At 33.5% G+C, this 20,413-nt stretch overlaps 1 protein-coding gene and 2 non-coding genes across 3 annotated transcripts in view; all 3 read right to left on the bottom strand.

Annotated features, from left to right (window-relative positions):
- The window catches only part of LOC118190192 (protein Obscurin-like), a 735,887-nt gene that overhangs the window by 581,573 nt on the left and 133,901 nt on the right, over positions 1–20,413 (bottom strand). Inside the window, exons 6-7 of the mRNA XM_085817109.1 lie at positions 18,148–18,191; positions 5,801–5,941 (exon numbers count right to left, since the gene is read on the bottom strand). Of these exons, the coding sequence (XP_085673235.1) occupies positions 5,801–5,941; positions 18,148–18,191 (185 nt within the window). The remainder of the gene's footprint in view (positions 1–5,800; positions 5,942–18,147; positions 18,192–20,413) is intronic.
- TRNAP-AGG (transfer RNA proline (anticodon AGG)) lies at positions 6,181–6,252 on the bottom strand. The gene has a single exon. It is a non-coding gene; the product is annotated as a tRNA-Pro (tRNA).
- TRNAP-UGG (transfer RNA proline (anticodon UGG)) lies at positions 7,033–7,104 on the bottom strand. The gene has a single exon. It is a non-coding gene; the product is annotated as a tRNA-Pro (tRNA).

Genomic DNA, 20,413 nt, shown 5'->3' with positions numbered 1-20,413 from the left:
CTGATTGAATATTAATTGCCTACAAATTACTGGACTAAGTAACTCTTAAAAATTTTAATAAATAGGGTCACTTTTCTAGATCAGTCAATGTTTATTTATTTCTTTTTGTGTGTGTGCTCAATGATTTTCACCCGTCTCATTCTCAAATTGATTTCAGGGTTAATCCGAAAACACAACGCAAATGTACAGGGCTTATTGATATTAGTATATTACTGTTAAAAAATTTAAGTGTTATGTCAACAGAGTAGGAAACCTTTTAGGTACCAGACTTTAGGAAACCATAACATTATTGGTAGCGTGATTTTTGATTTCGCTATAACATATTGGTGCCATGACGATTTTCTCCATAATATATTGGTGCCATGACAATTGTCTCCATAACATTAACATTAGTAATAACTATATTCATATTATTCGTGTATTAAGTTTTGTTTGTAGATTTATAGCCAATTGTAAGGGAAAACATTTAATAGGTTCTCTAACTGTTAAAGAATTGGATGACGCTGAGAAAATCATGATCAGGTATGTACAGTTACAACATTTTAGCAAGGATATTTTATCTTTAAAAAATAAGAATTGTGTTTCTTCCAAAAGTAAGTTAAAATTTTTATGTCCATTTTTAGATAATGATTCTCTTCTGAGAGTAGGAGGCAGACTTGCCAATAGTAATCTTAATTACAACCAAAAGTTTCCTTATGTAATGCCAAAAGATCATGTATTTACTAGATTAATTTTTCAGTATTACCATGTTAAATATTTACATCTTGGTGCTCAAGCACTATTGCATCAGGTTCGTAGTAAATTTTGGGTTATTAATGGTCGAGATGTAGCTCGAAAGGTTGTACATGAATGTGTAACATGTTTTAAGATTAAAGCAATTGTATGTGAACAACTTATGGGAAATTTACCTGGTAAAGATAATAAGGCCAGAGTTGTTAAAGTGAAAACATCAAATGGTGTGTATATTCGATGTATTAGTAAAATTTGTTTATTACCTATCCAGGATAATAATGCTTAGTTTACATTATTATGTTCTTATTGAAATTGTGATTTACATAAAAATGGAACTGTTTTAAAGAATAAGTTCGATTGTAGCATAGTGAATGTTAATGTTCTCAAAATGTTGCATTATTTTATATTATATTCATGATGAAAGATTATCTATTAGTTTTCATATTGTATTGGAGAATTAGTTTTTCTTGAATTGTTAAATTGTATGTTTGTTTGTAATTTACATATTGAAATTTGTAATTTCAACGGGCGGCGGCATGTTAAGTTAGAATACAGCGCCACCTATTGGATAAGTAGAGAAACTCTCACTTGGCCATCTGGATTCGGCTAAGCAACATGCCAGAGCATGTATTAGATCTGAATAGTTAATTACTGTAAATAAATTAGTTAGTTCTTTTGCTATACAGTCCACTTATTAGTTTAGAATCACAGTACATATGGTTTTATTATTATTGTTGTTGTTGTTCTCTGCACACCCTGCATGAAAACCTACCGCACGCCACTGTTTGGAACACTGGTATTGTACCAGCTGAATGGCGAACTTCTATCATTATTCCCATACATAAGAAAGACAAAGATCGGAACTATAGACTAATATCGCTTACTAGTATTATGGAAAAGGCTATGGAGAAAATAATTGTGAGAAGACTTAATTATCACTTCGAAACTTGCAGACTTCTTGCCGAGGAGCAGGCGAGGTTTAGAAGCTCCAGATCTACTAACCAACATGTTGTCCTCCTGAGTCAATGAAGGACGCCCTGGATAATAGACAGGTCCTGACCGCAGTTTTTATTGACTTCAAGTCTGCCTACGACAAAGTATGGCGGGAGTGCCTCCTACTGAAACTATCTGGGCTAGGCATTAGATCAAATCTTTTTAATTGGATTAAAGGCTTCCTGTGCCAACGCTTTTCAGAGTCAGGTATGGCAACGCTCTATCGAAATCTAAGATCTTAAAAACAGGTCTCCCACAAGAAGCTGTTAGTAGCTGCTCCCTTTTTAACATCTATATTAATGATTTGATTTATAAAATACGAGAGATTTCTGGCGTCAAGTGCCTCTTATACGCTCATGATTTGGTTTTCTGGAATGTTTTTAAAAAAGAAAGTGCAGTGAGAAACATTGCGACTAAACTCTCTGCTGCCTTGAATGCTTTGTAAATTTGGTGTGGTACTAATAATATGGAGGTGAACTTAAATAAATCATACTTCCTGACTTTCTCACTCCTGCACCAATCTTTGGATCTTCAGCTGACGTATAAGGGTACCCAAAATTTCCTTGTGCGATAAATTTAAATATACGGGTGTGACGTTTGACCGCAAATTAACATGAATCAAGATCTGACTAGAAATCTAAAGACACAGATGGGCTTTCTACAGAGAGTTTTCGAGTTAAAAAATTCACTTGGGTTAATGAATGAAGCAGAATTACTTGTTCCACTACAAAATCCAATAAATTTGAAATCTTTCTGGATTAATCTTGACCTGGGTCAAAAAAAGTAACGAAACGTAATACGGATCCGTCTATTTTGAGAGCCCTCGCTTTCGATTTATTAAATAATTTTTACCTTGAGCCAGAGTGGCTTCGGATCTTCACTGATGGATCCCTCCTGTCTGATGGCCCTTGTGCAGGTGCCGGATTTTCTCCGAAATTTTCTCTTTGTACATCCCTGTGGGCCAAGGTTCTGCATCTGACGGTGAAATTTGCTGAGATTCGCACAGCTCTCAACCAGCTAGCATGCTACTTGGAAAAATTCTCAAGAGCTGTTATATTCAGTGATTCCCGAGCTGCTCTGTTGGCTATCGTTTCAGGTAAAAATCCCATATCACAGGTGTCAACTTTATCTATAAAACCTGGCTTCACTTGAGAAAACTATTGTTCTCCAGTGGGTTCCTGTCCATTGTGGGATTTCAGGTAATGAGAAAGCCGACTTCTTGGGAAAAAAGGGAGCTTTAATCATGCAGAATATTTCTCGTTCTTTGCCTTTCCATACTGTTAGGGACCTTATTAAAAGATATATCAATCGTGGGAATCTCTTATCGTGTTTCTCATAAGTCCTGGAAGAATGCTATCCCGAATTTGTGTAGTGGCCCAAGGCGTAGAGCGGTCGCTGAACTCCGCCTTCCCACCGGACATGACTGCCTACAATATCATATTCATTGATTAAAAATTTTTCCTTCTCCGATATGCACTCTGTGCAGCTCTGGAGAGGTGATGGATGCCGCACATCTACCCCACTGTCCTGCTCTGCGCAAGACTTCTCTCGCCGAGCGTTACTGGGAGGCAAGAGATATGTTAGATTAATGGACTCTGTTGCAACTGTTTTTTTTTTTTCCCTCGTTGTATTGCTGTATTCTGTGTTCTTTGTTTTTGTATTTTTGCTGTAACTGTTCATAATCTGTCATTGGAAATAAAAAAACTTACACTTAATAAGAATTGCTTTGTTTCGTAATCAGTAATGCATTCATAGTGCTCTTTTCGTCAGGTTCACAGTTTTACGGTATCCGAATTTTCAGCATAAATAAAAAATTGATATCATTGCGCATGTTACCGTTTATTAGCGGAAACGATAATCTAAATCTTTAAATTTGGATCAGAATAAAGTAAACATGCGCAAATTATAGCAAAAGGTAAGACTTAACTGCCTTTTCGTGAGCTGCTTTTTATTCTGCAATCGATGACGTAATTTATTGATGCGCAGGAAAAATATGAAATTACCTAATAATGTAACATATGCTTGCTATCTAGGCCTTAATTTCTAAAACTATGAAGTATCAGAGCCCTATGGAAGGCCCTATGAACATCTTAACATCTTTAGTACTTGCATCAGACTTAATTATTATCCCAATCCATTGAAGTATGCTTTAATAATTATTATCAAAAAACCATATAAAGACGGAAATTTCGCAAAAACCAACTACAGGCTGATTAGGCTACTGCCTGTAAAAGCAGTTCTATTCGAAAGAATCGACACTAGAAATGCAGATTTTCAATAATAATAGCAATATTATATGCGAGCATCAATTCGGTTTTTGACAAGGTTGCGCCTACAATACAGCAAATCAGCCGTATCGTAGAATATATTGGAAGAAGTTACAGTAAAAAAGAAAGTGTTGAGGAACTCTTCTTTTTTGGATATTGAAAAAGCGTTTGATAAGGTATGGCATTACTTCCTTCGTGTCAATTATTCTTGTTATTTCATCAACATTTCCATCGTACTTTATCAAAATAATTTTAATGGCACAACTTTAATAATAAAAATCCGAGTACAACTCTGTACAAGAAGGAAAATTAATTCTGATGCGCTAGAACGCAGTATTTCAGAGCCCCTTCTTTTGAATATCTAAAAATTAACTTCAAAACTACATCAACTTCTTACGCAAGTGGTTCCAAGCGTGAAAATCAAAATTAGCCTAGAAAAAAGCTCCATTATTTATTTCCGAAAATATCCTGTACAATATTGGAGACATCACAATGAATGTACTACCGTTCCTAGAAAAACTAAAATTAAATATCTTGCGATTTTCCTTGACTTTTAAATTGGTTTTGGTTTAAATTTCATTTAACGCATGTTAAAGACAAAGCACATAAAGCCCATAAGAGTGCTTTAATAATTGGCACTCTTATGGGCTTTATGTAACTCAATAATTGGCAGATATTCTCGTCTATCTATTTACACTAAAAGAATTCTGTACTTGGAAACAACAATAAGATTAATTCTACTTTACGCGCATCTGCGTGAGCAGCTGTAGCTTACTCAAACAGGATAATTTCTTTTGAATTCTTTATATTACAAAGAATTCAAAAGAAGGCTCTTAGAATGATTTTTAAATGCCCCGTAGTTAGTGAGCAACACGGTTATTCTCGCGGATCGGAACATCAAACCACTGGATTCAGAAATTCCCAAAACTGTATATAATTGTTTTCAGGAACTGGGAGCAACACGATCAAGCAATTATTAAGGATATTGGAAATTAACGATCATCTGGTTGTTCAGACTCTCAAAATGCCTTGAACTATTCATCGTAATCGCAGATGCTGGTCATTCATGTAGGTATTGATTTTATTTACTTAAAATTCTAGTTATTCATGAAAATGTTAAATTCTGTATATCACTTTAAGTATTGCTCACTTGAATTTGTATTTGAACCACAGTTGATTGCTTTTAGTAAAGGCTTGCATTACGACTTCAGTTCGTTCCTAAGAAAACTTTTCATGTGTTTCGTATATATCATAGTTACATTTTGTTGAAATTTTATGTGAAATTATTATATCTAATTTTCAGTTTATTCTCCGTTTTAAAATATTTTCTCTCCAAAATTGTCGGTATACTACATTAGTTTCGATATCTCTAGCCGCCAATAGATGGCGACACCTGCAGAGCAAGTGCCTAATTTAAGTTTCTTTTTAAAAAAAGCGATTTCTCTTTCTAGAGGTCCTTGTGCAATATTCAAGAGTAGCTTTTCGCATGCACGAAATTCAAAAACAAGAAACTGAGTGATAAACGGGTGTAAAGACCAAAAGCCGGCCGGTGGTTATGCTGTAGTAAGATGATCTACGATCTATGACAGGTTAAAACAATAGTAAGTAAAACAATAAAATGCAAGGAGCTATTTAAAAAATTAATAAATCAAGTTAATAATAAATAATAAATTTAAATATCGAATATGATCTTAATTGGGTCCCGGACTAGAATTACGATTTCACGCAAAATGCTCAACCGGAACCGAGCTAAGCTCTTGTAACTATCGTCATTATTTATCTACTGAAGTGAGAAATTTTTCACTTACCTGTATGACATTGCTTTCAAGATCATCATCACACAGCTCTTCAATGTCGGAATAGAACTGATTTTCATCATCCTTTTCTAAAGTCATACTACCAGTCCGTTCTCCTTGACTGCTACTATGGGTTAAGTCTTCGATAATTCCCTGAACAAAAAATATACGAACGATGTAATGCAACGGAATGAATAAAAGCAGATCAGTCAGAGAATAAAAGGAGATTTATGATAAAAGCAATTTATTATCTATTTTAGCAATTCTTTTATCATGAATCTGGAAGTTTTTAAAATTTTTTCTTGATATATTCCGCTTATGTGTTGAAGATTGTATTACACTTCCCAATGAATCCATAGAAGTAATTTCAGTGGGACAAAAAAATCATCTCCGGGCTCGGCCGGGATTTGAACCCGGGACCTCTCGCACCCTAAGCGAGAATCATACCCCTAGACCACCGAGCCTTCACTTTCGGTGTTAACAAAATGCAAATAAAAATATACTCAGTATTTTAATTTTCATATATACGGTACATGTGTGATATGTTCATTTTATAGATTAAATATCATTCTTATTTACTTTCTATCTTTGATTTATAACGTTTCAATTACATTTTAAATTTATAATTGCATAAATACGTATTAAACCTATTAAATTTTCATAATTAACTAAGAGTTTGCAATTAACTTTATCACGTTTCATTGAATTTCTGATTTATTATCACAATATTTTAACCTTGCATAATTAAAGTTTACGTAATATATGTTGTTTTATAATTAAATAAGGATATCACGATAGGTTGAAAAGCTAAATTTCACTTAAAATTTTCGGCTGTGCCTTTCAGTAACATTTATCCTTTATTATCAGTCAAAGGATTTGTTAAGATACTTAAATGGAAATACAATTATAATGCGTCTTTGAGATTACTTAGCAGTGTTTGTATCTAATGAAAAAAAACTAAACGGCAACAAAAAAAAAAAAAAAAAAAAAAAAAAAAAAAATTGGCGGAACGGGGAAAATCATGATTTTTAAATTCAATAAAATTTTATAGTTAAATAGCAATGTCATTGAAATGTATATATAGATATAATAGCAACAGTGACAAAATAATAACAGAACGGAAAATCGTGAATTTAAAAGATTAATTAAGATCCATAATTAATAGCGATGACCGTAAAATGAAAATTCAAATAGTGTAGCAGGACTGTCAAAAAATAAGGAAAATGCGCAAAATTAAACACCCTGGGCTCGGCCGGGATTTGAACCCGGGACCTCTCGCACCCAAAGCGAGAATCATACCCCTAGACCACCGAGCCACACCACAAGCCGCGTAAAATATATTAATGGCAAATATTTATTATTATTATTTTATTCTTAATGTATTGTGAATTCAAATTTATTTATTTTTCCCCTTTTAAATAATGAATGAATTTTAAATAACGATTTTTCAAATAATTCCATTATATTTAGACTATTGAGATAGCCTATTTCAATATATTTTTACACTTAGCTTTTATCCCTCTGCAAAGATCTATATCTTAAATACGCTGAATTAGCGTATATTAGTTATACGAAAGAACATAAGGTACATTTTTTATATGAGGAATTTGAATATTACGTAGATTATTTTTTCCAATCTGTTGTTTCAAATTCACTCACTGCCAAAAACCCAAGACGAAGTTTGCGAAGAAGGTTCCCGCAAGATTCCGCTATCGCGGAGTAGTAGCTGTTGGCGATTTTCTGTGTTGAGTATGAAAGAAAAGTTCACAGAGACGTTAAGCGCATGCTCGCGACATCCTGGAATGTATTTTCTTTTCAAAACGTGCCAGTGATCATCCGGCGACTACATTTGGCTATTATACGCCATTTTGTATAGATTTTATCCATTAACGGGAAGTCTGAATGACAAAGTTTCGTTTTCACTTTTTATGTATAAATAGTATTCTACACTTATAGCCATACGATGAGGCTTTAAATGGTGGGAATGGAAGACCTGCTATTTTGATTGCATTAAGTTGAATAATTAAAACTGAACAGTTAAAACTCAGATTTTTCCGTGAACAATCACATTCACGTTCCGATCATCCCAGTGTAGAACAGTTGTTTTTCGAACCTTAACGATAGAATTTATAAGAATGAAATAATCAGCATTTATGAAAATAAAGTAATCGTAAATTCCATTGCACTAAAATGAAAAATAACTGAAAGCAAACTTTATAGCGATGAGAGGAAAAATTTCACTGGAATGCATAAAATTTTAAAAGGAAATTCTGAAATTAATGTAACAGATTTAAGAGCTGAAATCTTACTAACTTAAGTCTAACTTAAAATAAAAGAAATTAAATAAAAAATTCCAGGGTCATAAAAACAAATGCTTTCAGAAAAATTCTTTAAATATTCTACCCTAAAATTTAAGTTATTGATTTAGAGCAGAGGTTTTCAAACTTTTCAAATTTTGTACCACAAACGTAAGAATCATAAATTTATGTACCATCATGTACCAATATATGCCAAATGAAGCATCATTTTATATTCATTTTGAGCATTGATTTAAATCCTTTGGTTAAAAACTGTACCACCTAAAATAATATAATGTACCATCAGTGGTACATGTACAATAGTTTGAGAAACAATGATTTAAATTTTAAATCATTATTTAGTTACATTTTGTGTTCATGGTGAATAAAAGTAGTTTCATCTGACAGTGCAAACGTGATAAATTGAATAAAACTCATTATATGACTCCATTTCTCTGAAATCAGATCATAAATTATCATTAGAGTATTGATTTCCTGAACATTCGGAGTCTCACCTAGGCGAATAGGCTGGTGAGCTTTGCCATATGAAATTAACCAAACTTTAAAGGTAATAGTTTTATTATGGTTTGACTTTTAGAAAGCTTTCAAATATTTTATTTAAAAAAAAAAAAAAAAAAAATTCTACAGGTTTCAGAATTTTTTCTTTAATAATTATAATCATATTTATTTACTGTTCATTACAATTGTTTGATTATTTTCCATTCATACATAACTTGAATGCTTACTTAGATCATGAAAAATGTTTTTCTAAATGTAAAAACGTACACCGGAACGAACGATATTACATCTGAAGTTTGTTAGTTTAATTGAGCATGATCAAGTAGTTACTACATGAAAGAAGGGATACCTTCATTAAGGACATTCTAAAGGATTAGGATTATTTGGATTACGGCAAAGCACTTAAGGGTTATCTGCCGTATGGGATGATGCCTTCATGTAGGATTTTATGTCTCATATTCCTTCTACAGATGAAGAAAACCATGAAATCTTTTCTGTAACCAACTCGTTCACCAGAATTTTAACAGAAATGTGGATAAATGTAATAGCAGAAATTATAATAAAAAAGACTGAAGAGTTCTGAAATAAACGTTTTGATTACTGTTTCTTATAAAACACAATGACAGCAGTAACGCTAATTCAGATGAAATGATAAACGCTAGTGCGAAAGTAGTAGGTTTACAATCACTTGGCAATAAAAACAAGTGACACATGCTCACTTTCATTCAAAAGTTTCTCCCGTAAGGAGCCATTCACAGCAAAGAATTTGAATTGGAAATTAATATTTTTGGTTCACACTCATCCCCGCCGTTACGCTAGTCGGGATGCATAATAACGTAACCCGAGCAACAGAACTAACACGACCAAGGCAGATTTTATTTGGAGTAATAGAAATATCAAGATATTTTTTAGAAAAATAAAGCAAATAATGGTTATCAGAAGCAGAGAAAACTTCAGAAAGAATCATTAATATTTCTTTGGAATTTGTATTTGTTATTTTTAGGTTTTCTCTTCGTAATAAATAGTTTTTTAAATTTTATGGCATGTGTCGCCATCTATTGCTCAAGTTCAGTAATAAGTAGTGTAAATGAAAATGTTTTGCAATTTAATTAAAGAAAGTATTATTTTAACACTAAATTACTAAATCTCAGTAGTGAATGGAGTACTTGATTAATATAGTAGTGACAAATGTTTATCTTATTAAAATACCAAAATAAATAAGTATGAAACTTGTGTTTGAAATTATAAAATACATACGTTACAAATTTTACTTTAATGATTAATAAATTTAGAAATCTTTCGATTAAAGTGATAAGAATGTAACTAACTAGAATAATTAACTATCTGCGTAATTAGCTAAATGCAAGCAGGAGGTAATGTACCATTTAATCAAAAGCTTCCATATGCATACTGTAACTCTAAAACAGTTTAAAATTTTTATCGCCATTTTAAAATATTGTACAAATTCATAATTTTATGAAAAAATACTCGTTTATAGGTGGAATACATGAAACTGGCATCCGAAAGGCAATCAATCAGTAACTTCTTAGAAGGAGGGTGAATTGTGGCAAACGTAGAAGAAAGTTTCACACAATGTCAGATAACTCTACAAGTGACTTATAGATAAATACGATATCTTAATCCTTTTCATTTTAAAAATATCCAGAATCTAAATCATGTCGCTACAGATTCAAAAAGCGGACGAAATAGAAGTTTGAGGTGCGATAAATATTTATGTTTGAAACATATATCAACACAAGATATTCATAAAGATTTGTGGGAGAAATTAGTAGATAATGCTTCAGGTTATTCTTCACTTGCCATGCTGGCAGCAGAATTCACCGAGTTGTTCATCCACAGTAGTCATAAAGAAAGGCATTGGCAAAGTGTGTGTGGGGAGATATGATTTTAGGTAGAAGAATCTAATAATGTAAGATAAGTTTTAAAAAAGTATCTTTCATGAAAATGTTTCAGTTGGATGTATACCGAGAATGGCACAAGAAATAATTGGTATGAGGACTCTGAAGTCACGCAAGTTAGGGCTGTCGTTAGGTGTTTTGCTGCCCAATGGAATATGTACAGGTCCTAAATTCTACCGACCGGGGCCTCCCTAAAAACTAAAAATTTTACCGCCCCTAAATTCTGCTGCCCAGTGCAGGCCCTAAATTCTAAAAATTTTCCTCTCCCTAAGTTTGTTGCTGGGTGCTTCACTGAATTCTAAAATTTCTGATGCCCGGTGCAGCTGCACCGGTAACATCGGCTCTTGAGCCATCTCTGCATTTGAAAACATTTCGCTTGGTATGCAGAAGGGGTTTTTCATACATATGTGACCATGGATGAAACATGGGTATCCCAGCCCTGCATAAAAATCGTAGTATCTAAAATGCCACGTTACTGCAGTTCATGTATCACGAAACATTTTAATATTGGCTCTAAGTGAGCTGCAATCGCAGTGGTCCAGCTGTCGACTGCTCTTCAGAAAAAAATGGTTCAGTTATAAAACTAGCTGTCATTCAACAGTAAACGGTGTGAAATGACTGTTATGCAATCGAATGCAGTAGGAGAATGCAATGGAACTAGATAGATAACATGAGAGATTTCTTTGGCCCAAATCGATTAAAAGCGTTTTGAATCAGTATCTTCATGTTGAGAATGCAGTAACATGATTTAACTTGCTTTCGGAAAATGCTGGACGCTACATTGAACATGCTTTGTAACACGTTTCGGAAAATATTAAACACATTTTAAACAGATGTTTTCGTGTCTTATTTCATTTAACAATATTGTATACAGCGCCATTTTTCCCTGATGGTGAGTTTTTGAACTCTTTTTTTTTCCGCCGAAAATAAATTCTCATAACCTCCTTTACACGATTCCCAAGTTTGATAACATTTGGTCCGGTAGTTTTCCTTTTATGACCATTTCAAAGTGGAACTTTAACCACCATGTAAAATAAGCTTTAAAAGTCTGACAGTTTGGTTCAAGTCCCAACTTTAAAAAATATATATATAAATATAAATTTTTATATTAATTCTCTTAGAAAGCATGTTTTAAGAAGCTAATTTTTCTCTCGCGTTATAGATTGTATAAAAAACATGATCTTTAATATGATTTAGATTGTTTCAGCCGATACAAGAATCGGGTTACTCTGTGGTACAGAATAAACCCTGCTGGACTGTTTTATTTCTTTGTCATTTAGCAAAAATCTTTTAATTAAAATATTTATCCTTTGGACTTCGCTTTAAACTTTATTTATAGCTAAAATGACTAGAAAATGAAAAGCTCTCTTTAGCTGAAACGCAATTCATATAATTGATATTTTAAAAAATTGACAAGAATGCAAAATGTATGGAAGTCTAGCAGACGAAAAATCTTAATTTTCTTGTGTGAGCACTGAAAATAACTGTAGAAGGAAAGAAGAAAATTAGGGAGAAAAGTAAGCAAAAATTTGCAGGGAAATTTGGCTGTCAGACGTACCAAGATGTTCAAAAAGTTGGACGCTTTCGAATATACTTTCAGGATACTTCAAAGAATTTAGGTGTTCAAAGAGAAAACACTTGGACGAGTACACCAGCAAATACCATCAATTGAGCTTGTGTTAACAGAAAAGACAAAACGATATCATTGCAGATTAAAGTGAAGAGCGACTGGTTTTAAACTATATGGTTGTGTAAATTACGTTATAGATCATCATATCGTATCATAAATGGTGAATCCCATGATTTCCTCAGTCGAATTATTTGAAGATTCAGGAGTTTATCCAGTGATGTATGTGGATTTCACTTAAAGATGATTTTTTTCCTTCCTGATGAAACAGCGGCCGAGCGGTAAAGTCGCTGAACACTGGTAGTTCGGTCCGAGGTTCGAATCCCGCGTACGGGCTGGCTGCATGGGCGTTTTCGTGGTTTTTCCCATGTGTTACGTGTATGCGAGCCAGTTTCCCTTAGAAAGTCCTCCAGGAAGGCATCCCTCCCCTTAGGCAGATAGCCGTAGTGTGCTTTGTCATAATAAAATAAACCAAAACCTTTTGATGAAACCAGTCTTTCCTTTCATCTCATAGCTTCAAAATGTTTAGCCTCTAAAGACTGATAAAGGCTCTGACAAAATACTTCGTGAAGAACTTTCTAAGGGAAACCAGCAGTCATACGCGGTACACATGAGAAAATCCACGAAAACGCCCATGCAACCAGCCCGTTTCCCGGGGTTCGAACCCCGGAGTGAACTACCAGGGTTCAGCAACTTTACCGCTCGGCCGTTTGTGGGCCTTTATGAAATGGAAGGCGATAACTTTATTTAAAATGATTGTCAGAAATACCAAAATGTTTCGAAAAGTTGGATACTTTTCAATATACTTTCAGAATGCTTAAAGAAACAGAGAAGAAAAATAAATTTTTTCGTAAAATTTAGTATTCGTATTTTTTTTAATTTAAAACTTTTCAATCTTATGACATTTGATTCTTGCGATTTCAAAAATAAAATATTTGACTAAAATATGAATAGCATTTTAAGAAACCAAATGTAGGATAAAATTGTGTAAAGCAATGGGCACAATGATAAAACTGTTTAAAGCAGTGTATGCAAGTCATCCTAAGTTAAAATATCGGTTATACATCTCTCTTATTTATATATATTTTTTCTGAACGGAACATTGAAAGGCATGTAAAACTGTGCTTTACTGTATTTTCTCTTTTAATATAGTATGCAGTTTTCAAACGCGTCGTAGTCTGGGTTACAAAGTATTCTTCCGAAAAAAACGCAGTTCAAATAAATAAAATCAAATTCTGGAAAATTGATATTAATAAATATATTTAAAATGCTCAGTTCGAAGGAATAAATAGAAAATTTCAAAACAATTATCTGAAGAGACAGTGCAACACAAACAATTAAAATAAAAGTATAAAAATTTAAAAATGACCTAAAATAATAGCTATGACGAAAAATATATATACAGAAAACTATTTGAAAAAAAAAATAAACGCTGCACCTTTATTTACGCAGTTCGAATAGGTAAATAGAAATTTTTAAAACAGTTATTCGAAAAAAAAAAAAAAAAAAAAAAAAAAAAAAAACGTGCAACTTAAACGATTAAAATGAAATTCGAAAAGAAACAATTACTTAAAATAATAAGTTATAATTAAAAATATAATATAAAGAATATTATTTGGAAAAAAGGAACGATGGTGACTTTTTTTCCTAAGGAAACTAGGTTGCCATATATTAAGAAGTTTGCCAAGTGAAGTATTCTTGGCGCAAACTGACAAAAAAGTGCCAACATAAATTTGTGAATTTCTCCGTAAATTTCGCTCCAAATTTTACAAAATTTCATATTTAGGCGTAATTTGAGTCGTAGAATCGAAATATGTAAAAAAATTGGTATGTTATTTCAGAAAAAGTCCGATTTTGTGTCAAAATACCTATGTTAGAATAGTGCTATATATAAATCTAATATATATCCTAAGTCGCGCTTTCGAGACATGAAGAACGCAATTTGAATTTTGTCAATCGGCCCAGTAGATCGGGAGATATAGGACTGTCCCTTTTTTTTTTTTTTTTTTTTTTTTTGAGCAGTGTACAACACAGGCTTACAGAAGTAAGTTAACTAAAACATTAAAAGTTACATCCACATATAAAATAAACAAAAAGCAGAGAACAGCAGTCTGAACTTAACCGAAAAAAGATAAGTTCACTGGTCAAGTCACTCCGAACATTTTCAAATCGTTCTGTAAGCATAATCTAGGGTCATCAAATGTAGGGCATGAGAAAATCAAATGTTCCACATCCTGAGGCATTCTTTTTGAACATTTACATAAATTGTTTGATCTTAGATTAAAACGAAACAGGTAACTTGCAAATCACCGTGACCAGATAAAAACTGATACGCTTTAAAATTTATAGGGAGGAAAGACTCGGAATGCAGTCTATGATAAATAGAAGGAAAGAACTTGTTGGTGACCTCAGCATTACAAGATGAAATATATTCCTCATTCCCCATAGCTAAAAGCTTCTTATAATGAAAGGACTTCCAATAGCTCTTTGGAATGCTAATGTTGATATCAGTGGGTAAATTTAAGGTATCTTTAGCTAAGAAATCAGTTCTTTCATTTCCATAGAAACCATGATGAGCACGTACATAAGCAAAGCGGATATCAATTCCTCTATTTATAAGTGAACTAACAATTACTAGGGTTTCTATAACTAATTTGTCTCAGCTGGTAATACTGTTCAAATGTTGAAGAGAAGGAAGAGAATCAGAACTAATAAAGTGCCTTGAAGATGTTATCCCATTATCCTTGATACATTTGATGGCAAGATAAATGCACAGAAGTTCTGCTTGAAAACTGGGCATTCATTCGTATACGGTGTCTAAAAAAAAACCTCCGAATGGCCTTCAAAAAGAACAAATGCAAAGCCAACTTTGCTGTACATCTTGCTGACATCTGTAAAGAAAACCATATGAAAACTCATTTCAGCAGTCTCTTTATAATCGCAGAAATATATAGGTTCTAAAGTAACGAGATGAGAAAGATAGTGAAGAGGGCGATTCCGTTAATACAGTCTTCCAAAGTATCAGTTGCCAATGACTCAAAATATTATTCTTATATGCAATTTCAAAATCAGTAGGAGGAACTCCTGCAAGAACAAAAGTAGCCTCATAGCTTGAGGTTCTATAACCACTAATATACGAAGAAAATTCTTCGTTGAATCTTTCTCAAATTTCTTTTGTTAACCTTCTTGGCAGGAATATGTCCCCAAGCATGACAGCCGTACCAAATGAAAGGTACAATACACTGCTTATACATTAGTTTCTTAACATCGTAGCTTACTCCAAAAGTATTTTTGGAGATTCGGTGAAAGCCATTAATAATTTTCTCACATATAGCAGAAAGGAGTTCAATGTGCTTTTTCCATGTTAATGTTTGGTCAAGAATGACACCAAGATACTTAACATTTTCTACAAATTCTAACGGAGAATTATCGAGCATCAAAAGAGCAATATTTTATTCATCAAACGTTCTGGGAACAAGCATAACTTTACTTTTTGAAGGATTAAAAGTGAGTTTATGAGAAATCACCCAATTGGAGACAAAATCTAGAACTTCTTGTGCTCTCAAAAGAATGTTATTCAAAATCTTTCCTTGGAAAATTAAAAGTAAGTCCTTTGCAAATGCAGTTTCAAAATAACCGTCGAGATGATTTAAAAGATTATTAATTATTATGTTCTAAAGAGTAGGTCCGGGCACAGAGCCTTGAGGACATCCTTATTCTAGAGAATAAACCATAGCTTCGTTCCCAAGCTGAAGCTCAGCGGTTCTCTCGTTCAAGAAGCTTTTAAGTAGGTTATAGATATTATATGGTCTACCAGCATCTTTTAGAACTTTTAAGTTTGATGGCCACCAAGCATTATCAAAAGCTCCTTTGAAATCCAGGAAAATAAGAACTGTAGTATACTTCATTTTCTTTCCGCGAACAAAGGCGAATAATGGCATCGTCAGCAGACTTCCGAGGAGTAAATCCGAACTCAGAATCACTATAAAAACATTTCTGTTTCAAATACCAATTTACTCTGTTAATGAAGAGAGTTTCAAGACATTTTCCCAAAGTTGGTAAAAGACTAATGCATCTTATATTATCAAGATAAGGAGTTCTCATATCTAACATTTTAGGAATCAAAACAACCCGAGCCCTCTTCCATTGTGCTGGATGCTGGAAAAACTCCTAATTGTAAACAAAGATTGAAAACGTCTGTGCAAAAATGTGCTATCCACCGCATGAAAGTGCTGCGCAATTTCATTGGAAAGAGAGTCTAGCCCAGGTGATTTGTTCTTTTTGAGACTTCTAATAACACTATTAACTTCTGAAGTAGAAAACGGACAGTCCATAAAAGAAATATAAAGTCCATCAGACTCAGTACGCATAGTTTTATGAGAATTTCTCTGATCACGCGCATTACATCTTGGGAAATTCTTTGTCATTATAGCAACAATTGTATCACTCAAACTCGAAGTCACACTGCCATCCGGGAGTTTAATTCCCAAAATCTTAATCCTTTTCGCAAAATTGGTCTTAACCCCATACTTATATATATATTTCTAGCCATTGTGAACATTAATAGTTAAAAGAAAATTTCTCCACGACTCAAGCTTGGCATTAGCTAATTTAGCCGTATAATTCTGCTGCAATTCAAAATACTTAATTTTATATATCTTTAAGATCACTGTTTCTTTCTCTCTGGAATCTACGCCTAGCAGCATTTACATGCTTTCTATAACAATCAATTTCCTTAGACCACAAAGGGACACCAATCATCTTACTTTTCTTCATCGGAATTGAAAATAAAGCACAATAAAAATAACGGTTGAAAGTCTATTTACAATATTTTTTAATGGGGCTCACCAGTGGCCGAGCGGTAAAGTCGCTGAACACTGATAGTTCGGTCTGATGTTCGAATCCCGCGAACGGGCTGGCTGCATGGGTGTTTTCGTGGTTTTCCCATGTGTAACGTGTATACGAGCCAGTTTCCCTTAGAAAATCCTCCACGAAGGCATCCCTCCCCTTAGGCAGATAGCCCTAGTGTGCTTTGCCATAATTAAATACACCACACACCAATATTTTCTAATGCAATACAATCAGAGCAACTGTTAAGAAAGATATTCAAGATACACAATTCTGTCAGATATTTCTTGGCCAGGCAGATTACCAGATTTCTCCCATATTTGGGGTATGATAAGTAGGCGTGTACGACAATTCGAGGATATAACTGATCCAGCTGGATAGTTTTGAAGAGAGTTTCACAAGAAATATCGCTGGAGAAATTCGCTTACAAGCCTGATAACATCTTGCATAAGGATCAAAAGTGGGTCAATGCTTTCTTGATTGATTCTCTATATGTAGTTGTACCTCCCGAATAAAAATTAATTTCCTCTAAAATTTTAATTGTTTCTTTTTTCATATACATGCAAAGCATCTACCAAGTTTTGTCATTCGGAGATGCGGTTATTTTCATATTATTATTTCTATTTTATCCTGCCTGTCTTTAAGTGTATAAACATTTCGAATTCAGTGCAGCATAATACAGTGTCCCCTATAGTAAGCAAAGGGATAAGATAGCTTCTCATTGTTCGATCTGGTTTCGAAGTTCAGCGAAGGTTACATAAGTATTCTAGAGAATTTTCTCGTGTTTACATGAATACAATCTCCATTAAAAAGCCTTCTTCGAAAGCATTCATCCTCTTAATCAGATGTCTCTCGCTTACTTTGCCGTATATGTAGATTTGGCTATAAGCAGTGGTAAAGTTAAATTTAATAGATTCAATATACATTTAAATAGATTCTGTGCTTAATAGTATTTCTAGAATATGGCAAGAAAATAAATACGTATTTTTTTGTTTTTATTCGCATATAAACAATGAATAAGGTCATAGTGTCATTCAGCAAGGGATATATAAACAACGATTACTGGAATAAGCCACTTGGACACCATTGTATCGCCTTTCTGAGGCGGTGCTGCTATTGGAAAAATACCCAGAGTAGTAAAGGACTTACCTGCATTTGCTCGGATATCGTCATCGATTTTCTGTTCGAATCACCTGAAAAAATATACATATTTTAAATTATGAAATATTTCAAAAATTATTATGTCACAATATTATTATTAATATAACTTTACTTAGATTTAAATTTTAAATTCTCTGGCTGAAGTGCAGGTGTAACTAGGCATCGATCAGCAAATGTAAAAAAAAAATATATAAAGAAAAATAAGGACTTGGACATGTAATTCATATGACATTCTTTTTTCAGGATTTCTTTGTTTGTTAATTAGTAAAGAAGAAGAACTAATCTTAGCGGATAATGGTATTGAAACTTTAATTGATGTAACAAATTTAGAAGATGAAATAATGTCTAGAGAAGAGCATAAAAGTAAAATTATTGTTTGGAAATTACGCGCGAAAAAATATTTAGATACTAATCCACATAGCGCTCATTCTATTTCTTATGGAACTGTCACTGAATCTCAGAACAAAATTAAACTCCCCAAATTGGCCCTGGAAACCTTTTCGGAAACGGATGTATGCAGTTGGCCCGGATTTTGGGCACGATTTCAGACAGCTGTACACGAAAATGAAAGTCTACATGCAGTAGATAAATTTAACTATTAAGTCAATTTTTACTTCTGATGCAGAAACTGCAATACAAGGGTTGACGTTAACAGCGGAGAATTACGAGAAGGCTGTGAAAATATTAAAGGATCGCTTCGGACGCAAAGAACTAATAATAGATACCCACATGAACAATTTATTAACTCTGACTCCGGTTAAAAGGTCTTGCGATGTGACAGCACTTCGAAAATTATATGATCGTTGTGAAGTACAAATTAGAGGATTAGAATCGTGTAATATTTTACCGGATTCGTACAGTACCTTATTGTATCCGATATTAATAAAGGTGATTCCGAATGATTTAGCACTAGAATTTAATAGAAAATTTGAAGATGATAATCAGACAAAAATTACAAATTTGCTAAATTTTTTAAGAAAAGAAATAGAAAGTCGAGAACGTACAGGATTTTTAATTAAGCCAACAGATTCTGAAAAGAAATGCCAGTTTGAAAATAAGCAGCAGTTTCGAGAACGTTTTCGAGACAGCGAAAGAAATCGGGAATATAATAAGGGTAGAATTCCTTCAGCGGCAGCGTTAAACACATCACTATCTAAAAGCTGTTTATTCTGTTCTGAAAATCATACGTCAGAGTCATGTCAAAAGACTGTGCCAAAAAAAAGAAGCGTTAAAGCGAAGGGGAATTTGTTTCATATGACTCAAAAGGTATCATTTAGCGAGGAAATGCAAATCGAAACTAACTTGTGGTATTTTCGATCGACGACATCATACATTGATAAACTCTGACGATGCGTCAGACAAAAGGCCCGTCCAAAGGGCTGTAGTCTCCTCTGTTTCCGATTGTGCAACAGTAAGTAACTCATTTCTTCTGACAGTACGAGCTGAAATTATAAATACAGGCAATTGGCGCCAGCAAAGTGTTCGCGTCTTGTTTGATTTAGGATCGCAGCGAACATTTATTAGGGAGGACATCTGTAAGAAATTAAAACTTCCGGTTATTGGAGAAGAAAAAATAAAAATATTCTCTTTCGGTTGCACGACTTCTGAAGCGAGGAATGTTAAAAAAACCAGGCTCATTTTGCGTAATTCGAAGTATCGATATGAAATCAAAAAAGAAGCTTTAATTATTCCTGTCATTAATGGATCACATACTCATTCCCCTAGAATTGAAATAGTTAATCTTATTAAAAAACAGGGCATACAACTTTCCGATGAATGGGGACAAGGGAATAAACCGCCGAAAATTTCTTTGCTGATAGGAGCGGATTTTTATTGGAAAATAGTTACGGGTAAGGTTTACAGACTGTCTAATTCCTTAGTAGCGGTTGAAACAAAATTGGGTTGGACCATTAGTGGAACAGAAAGAGCTTACGGAATGTCACCAACTAATGTGAATACAATGAAGGTTGTGGTTCATAATAATACACAGAATGAATCACTGTCTAGTTAGCTGAAGAATCTCTAGGAGCTCGATTCTGTGAGGATAAATTATGATTCGGATAAGGAACTCGAATTAGAAGATAATTTAGTTTTCGATAATTTCAAAAGATCTGTGAAATTAGAAAACAATCGTTATATTGTTCGCCTTCCCTGGAATCATAATTCAAATGAGCTTGGAGATAATCTGGAGACTGCTAAAATTAGATTTAAGAGTTTAAGTAGTAGATTTCAGAATAATCAATAGTTCTATGAC

The sequence above is a fragment of the Stegodyphus dumicola genome, chromosome 5, assembly GCF_044657685.1.
Source record: "Stegodyphus dumicola isolate Sdum_Otavi_A_Nest chromosome 5, ASM4465768v1".
Classification (NCBI taxonomy): domain Eukaryota; kingdom Metazoa; phylum Arthropoda; class Arachnida; order Araneae; family Eresidae; genus Stegodyphus; species Stegodyphus dumicola.
Note: the sequence above shows the minus strand (reverse complement) of the source record. Positions and strands in the feature narration are given on the sequence as shown.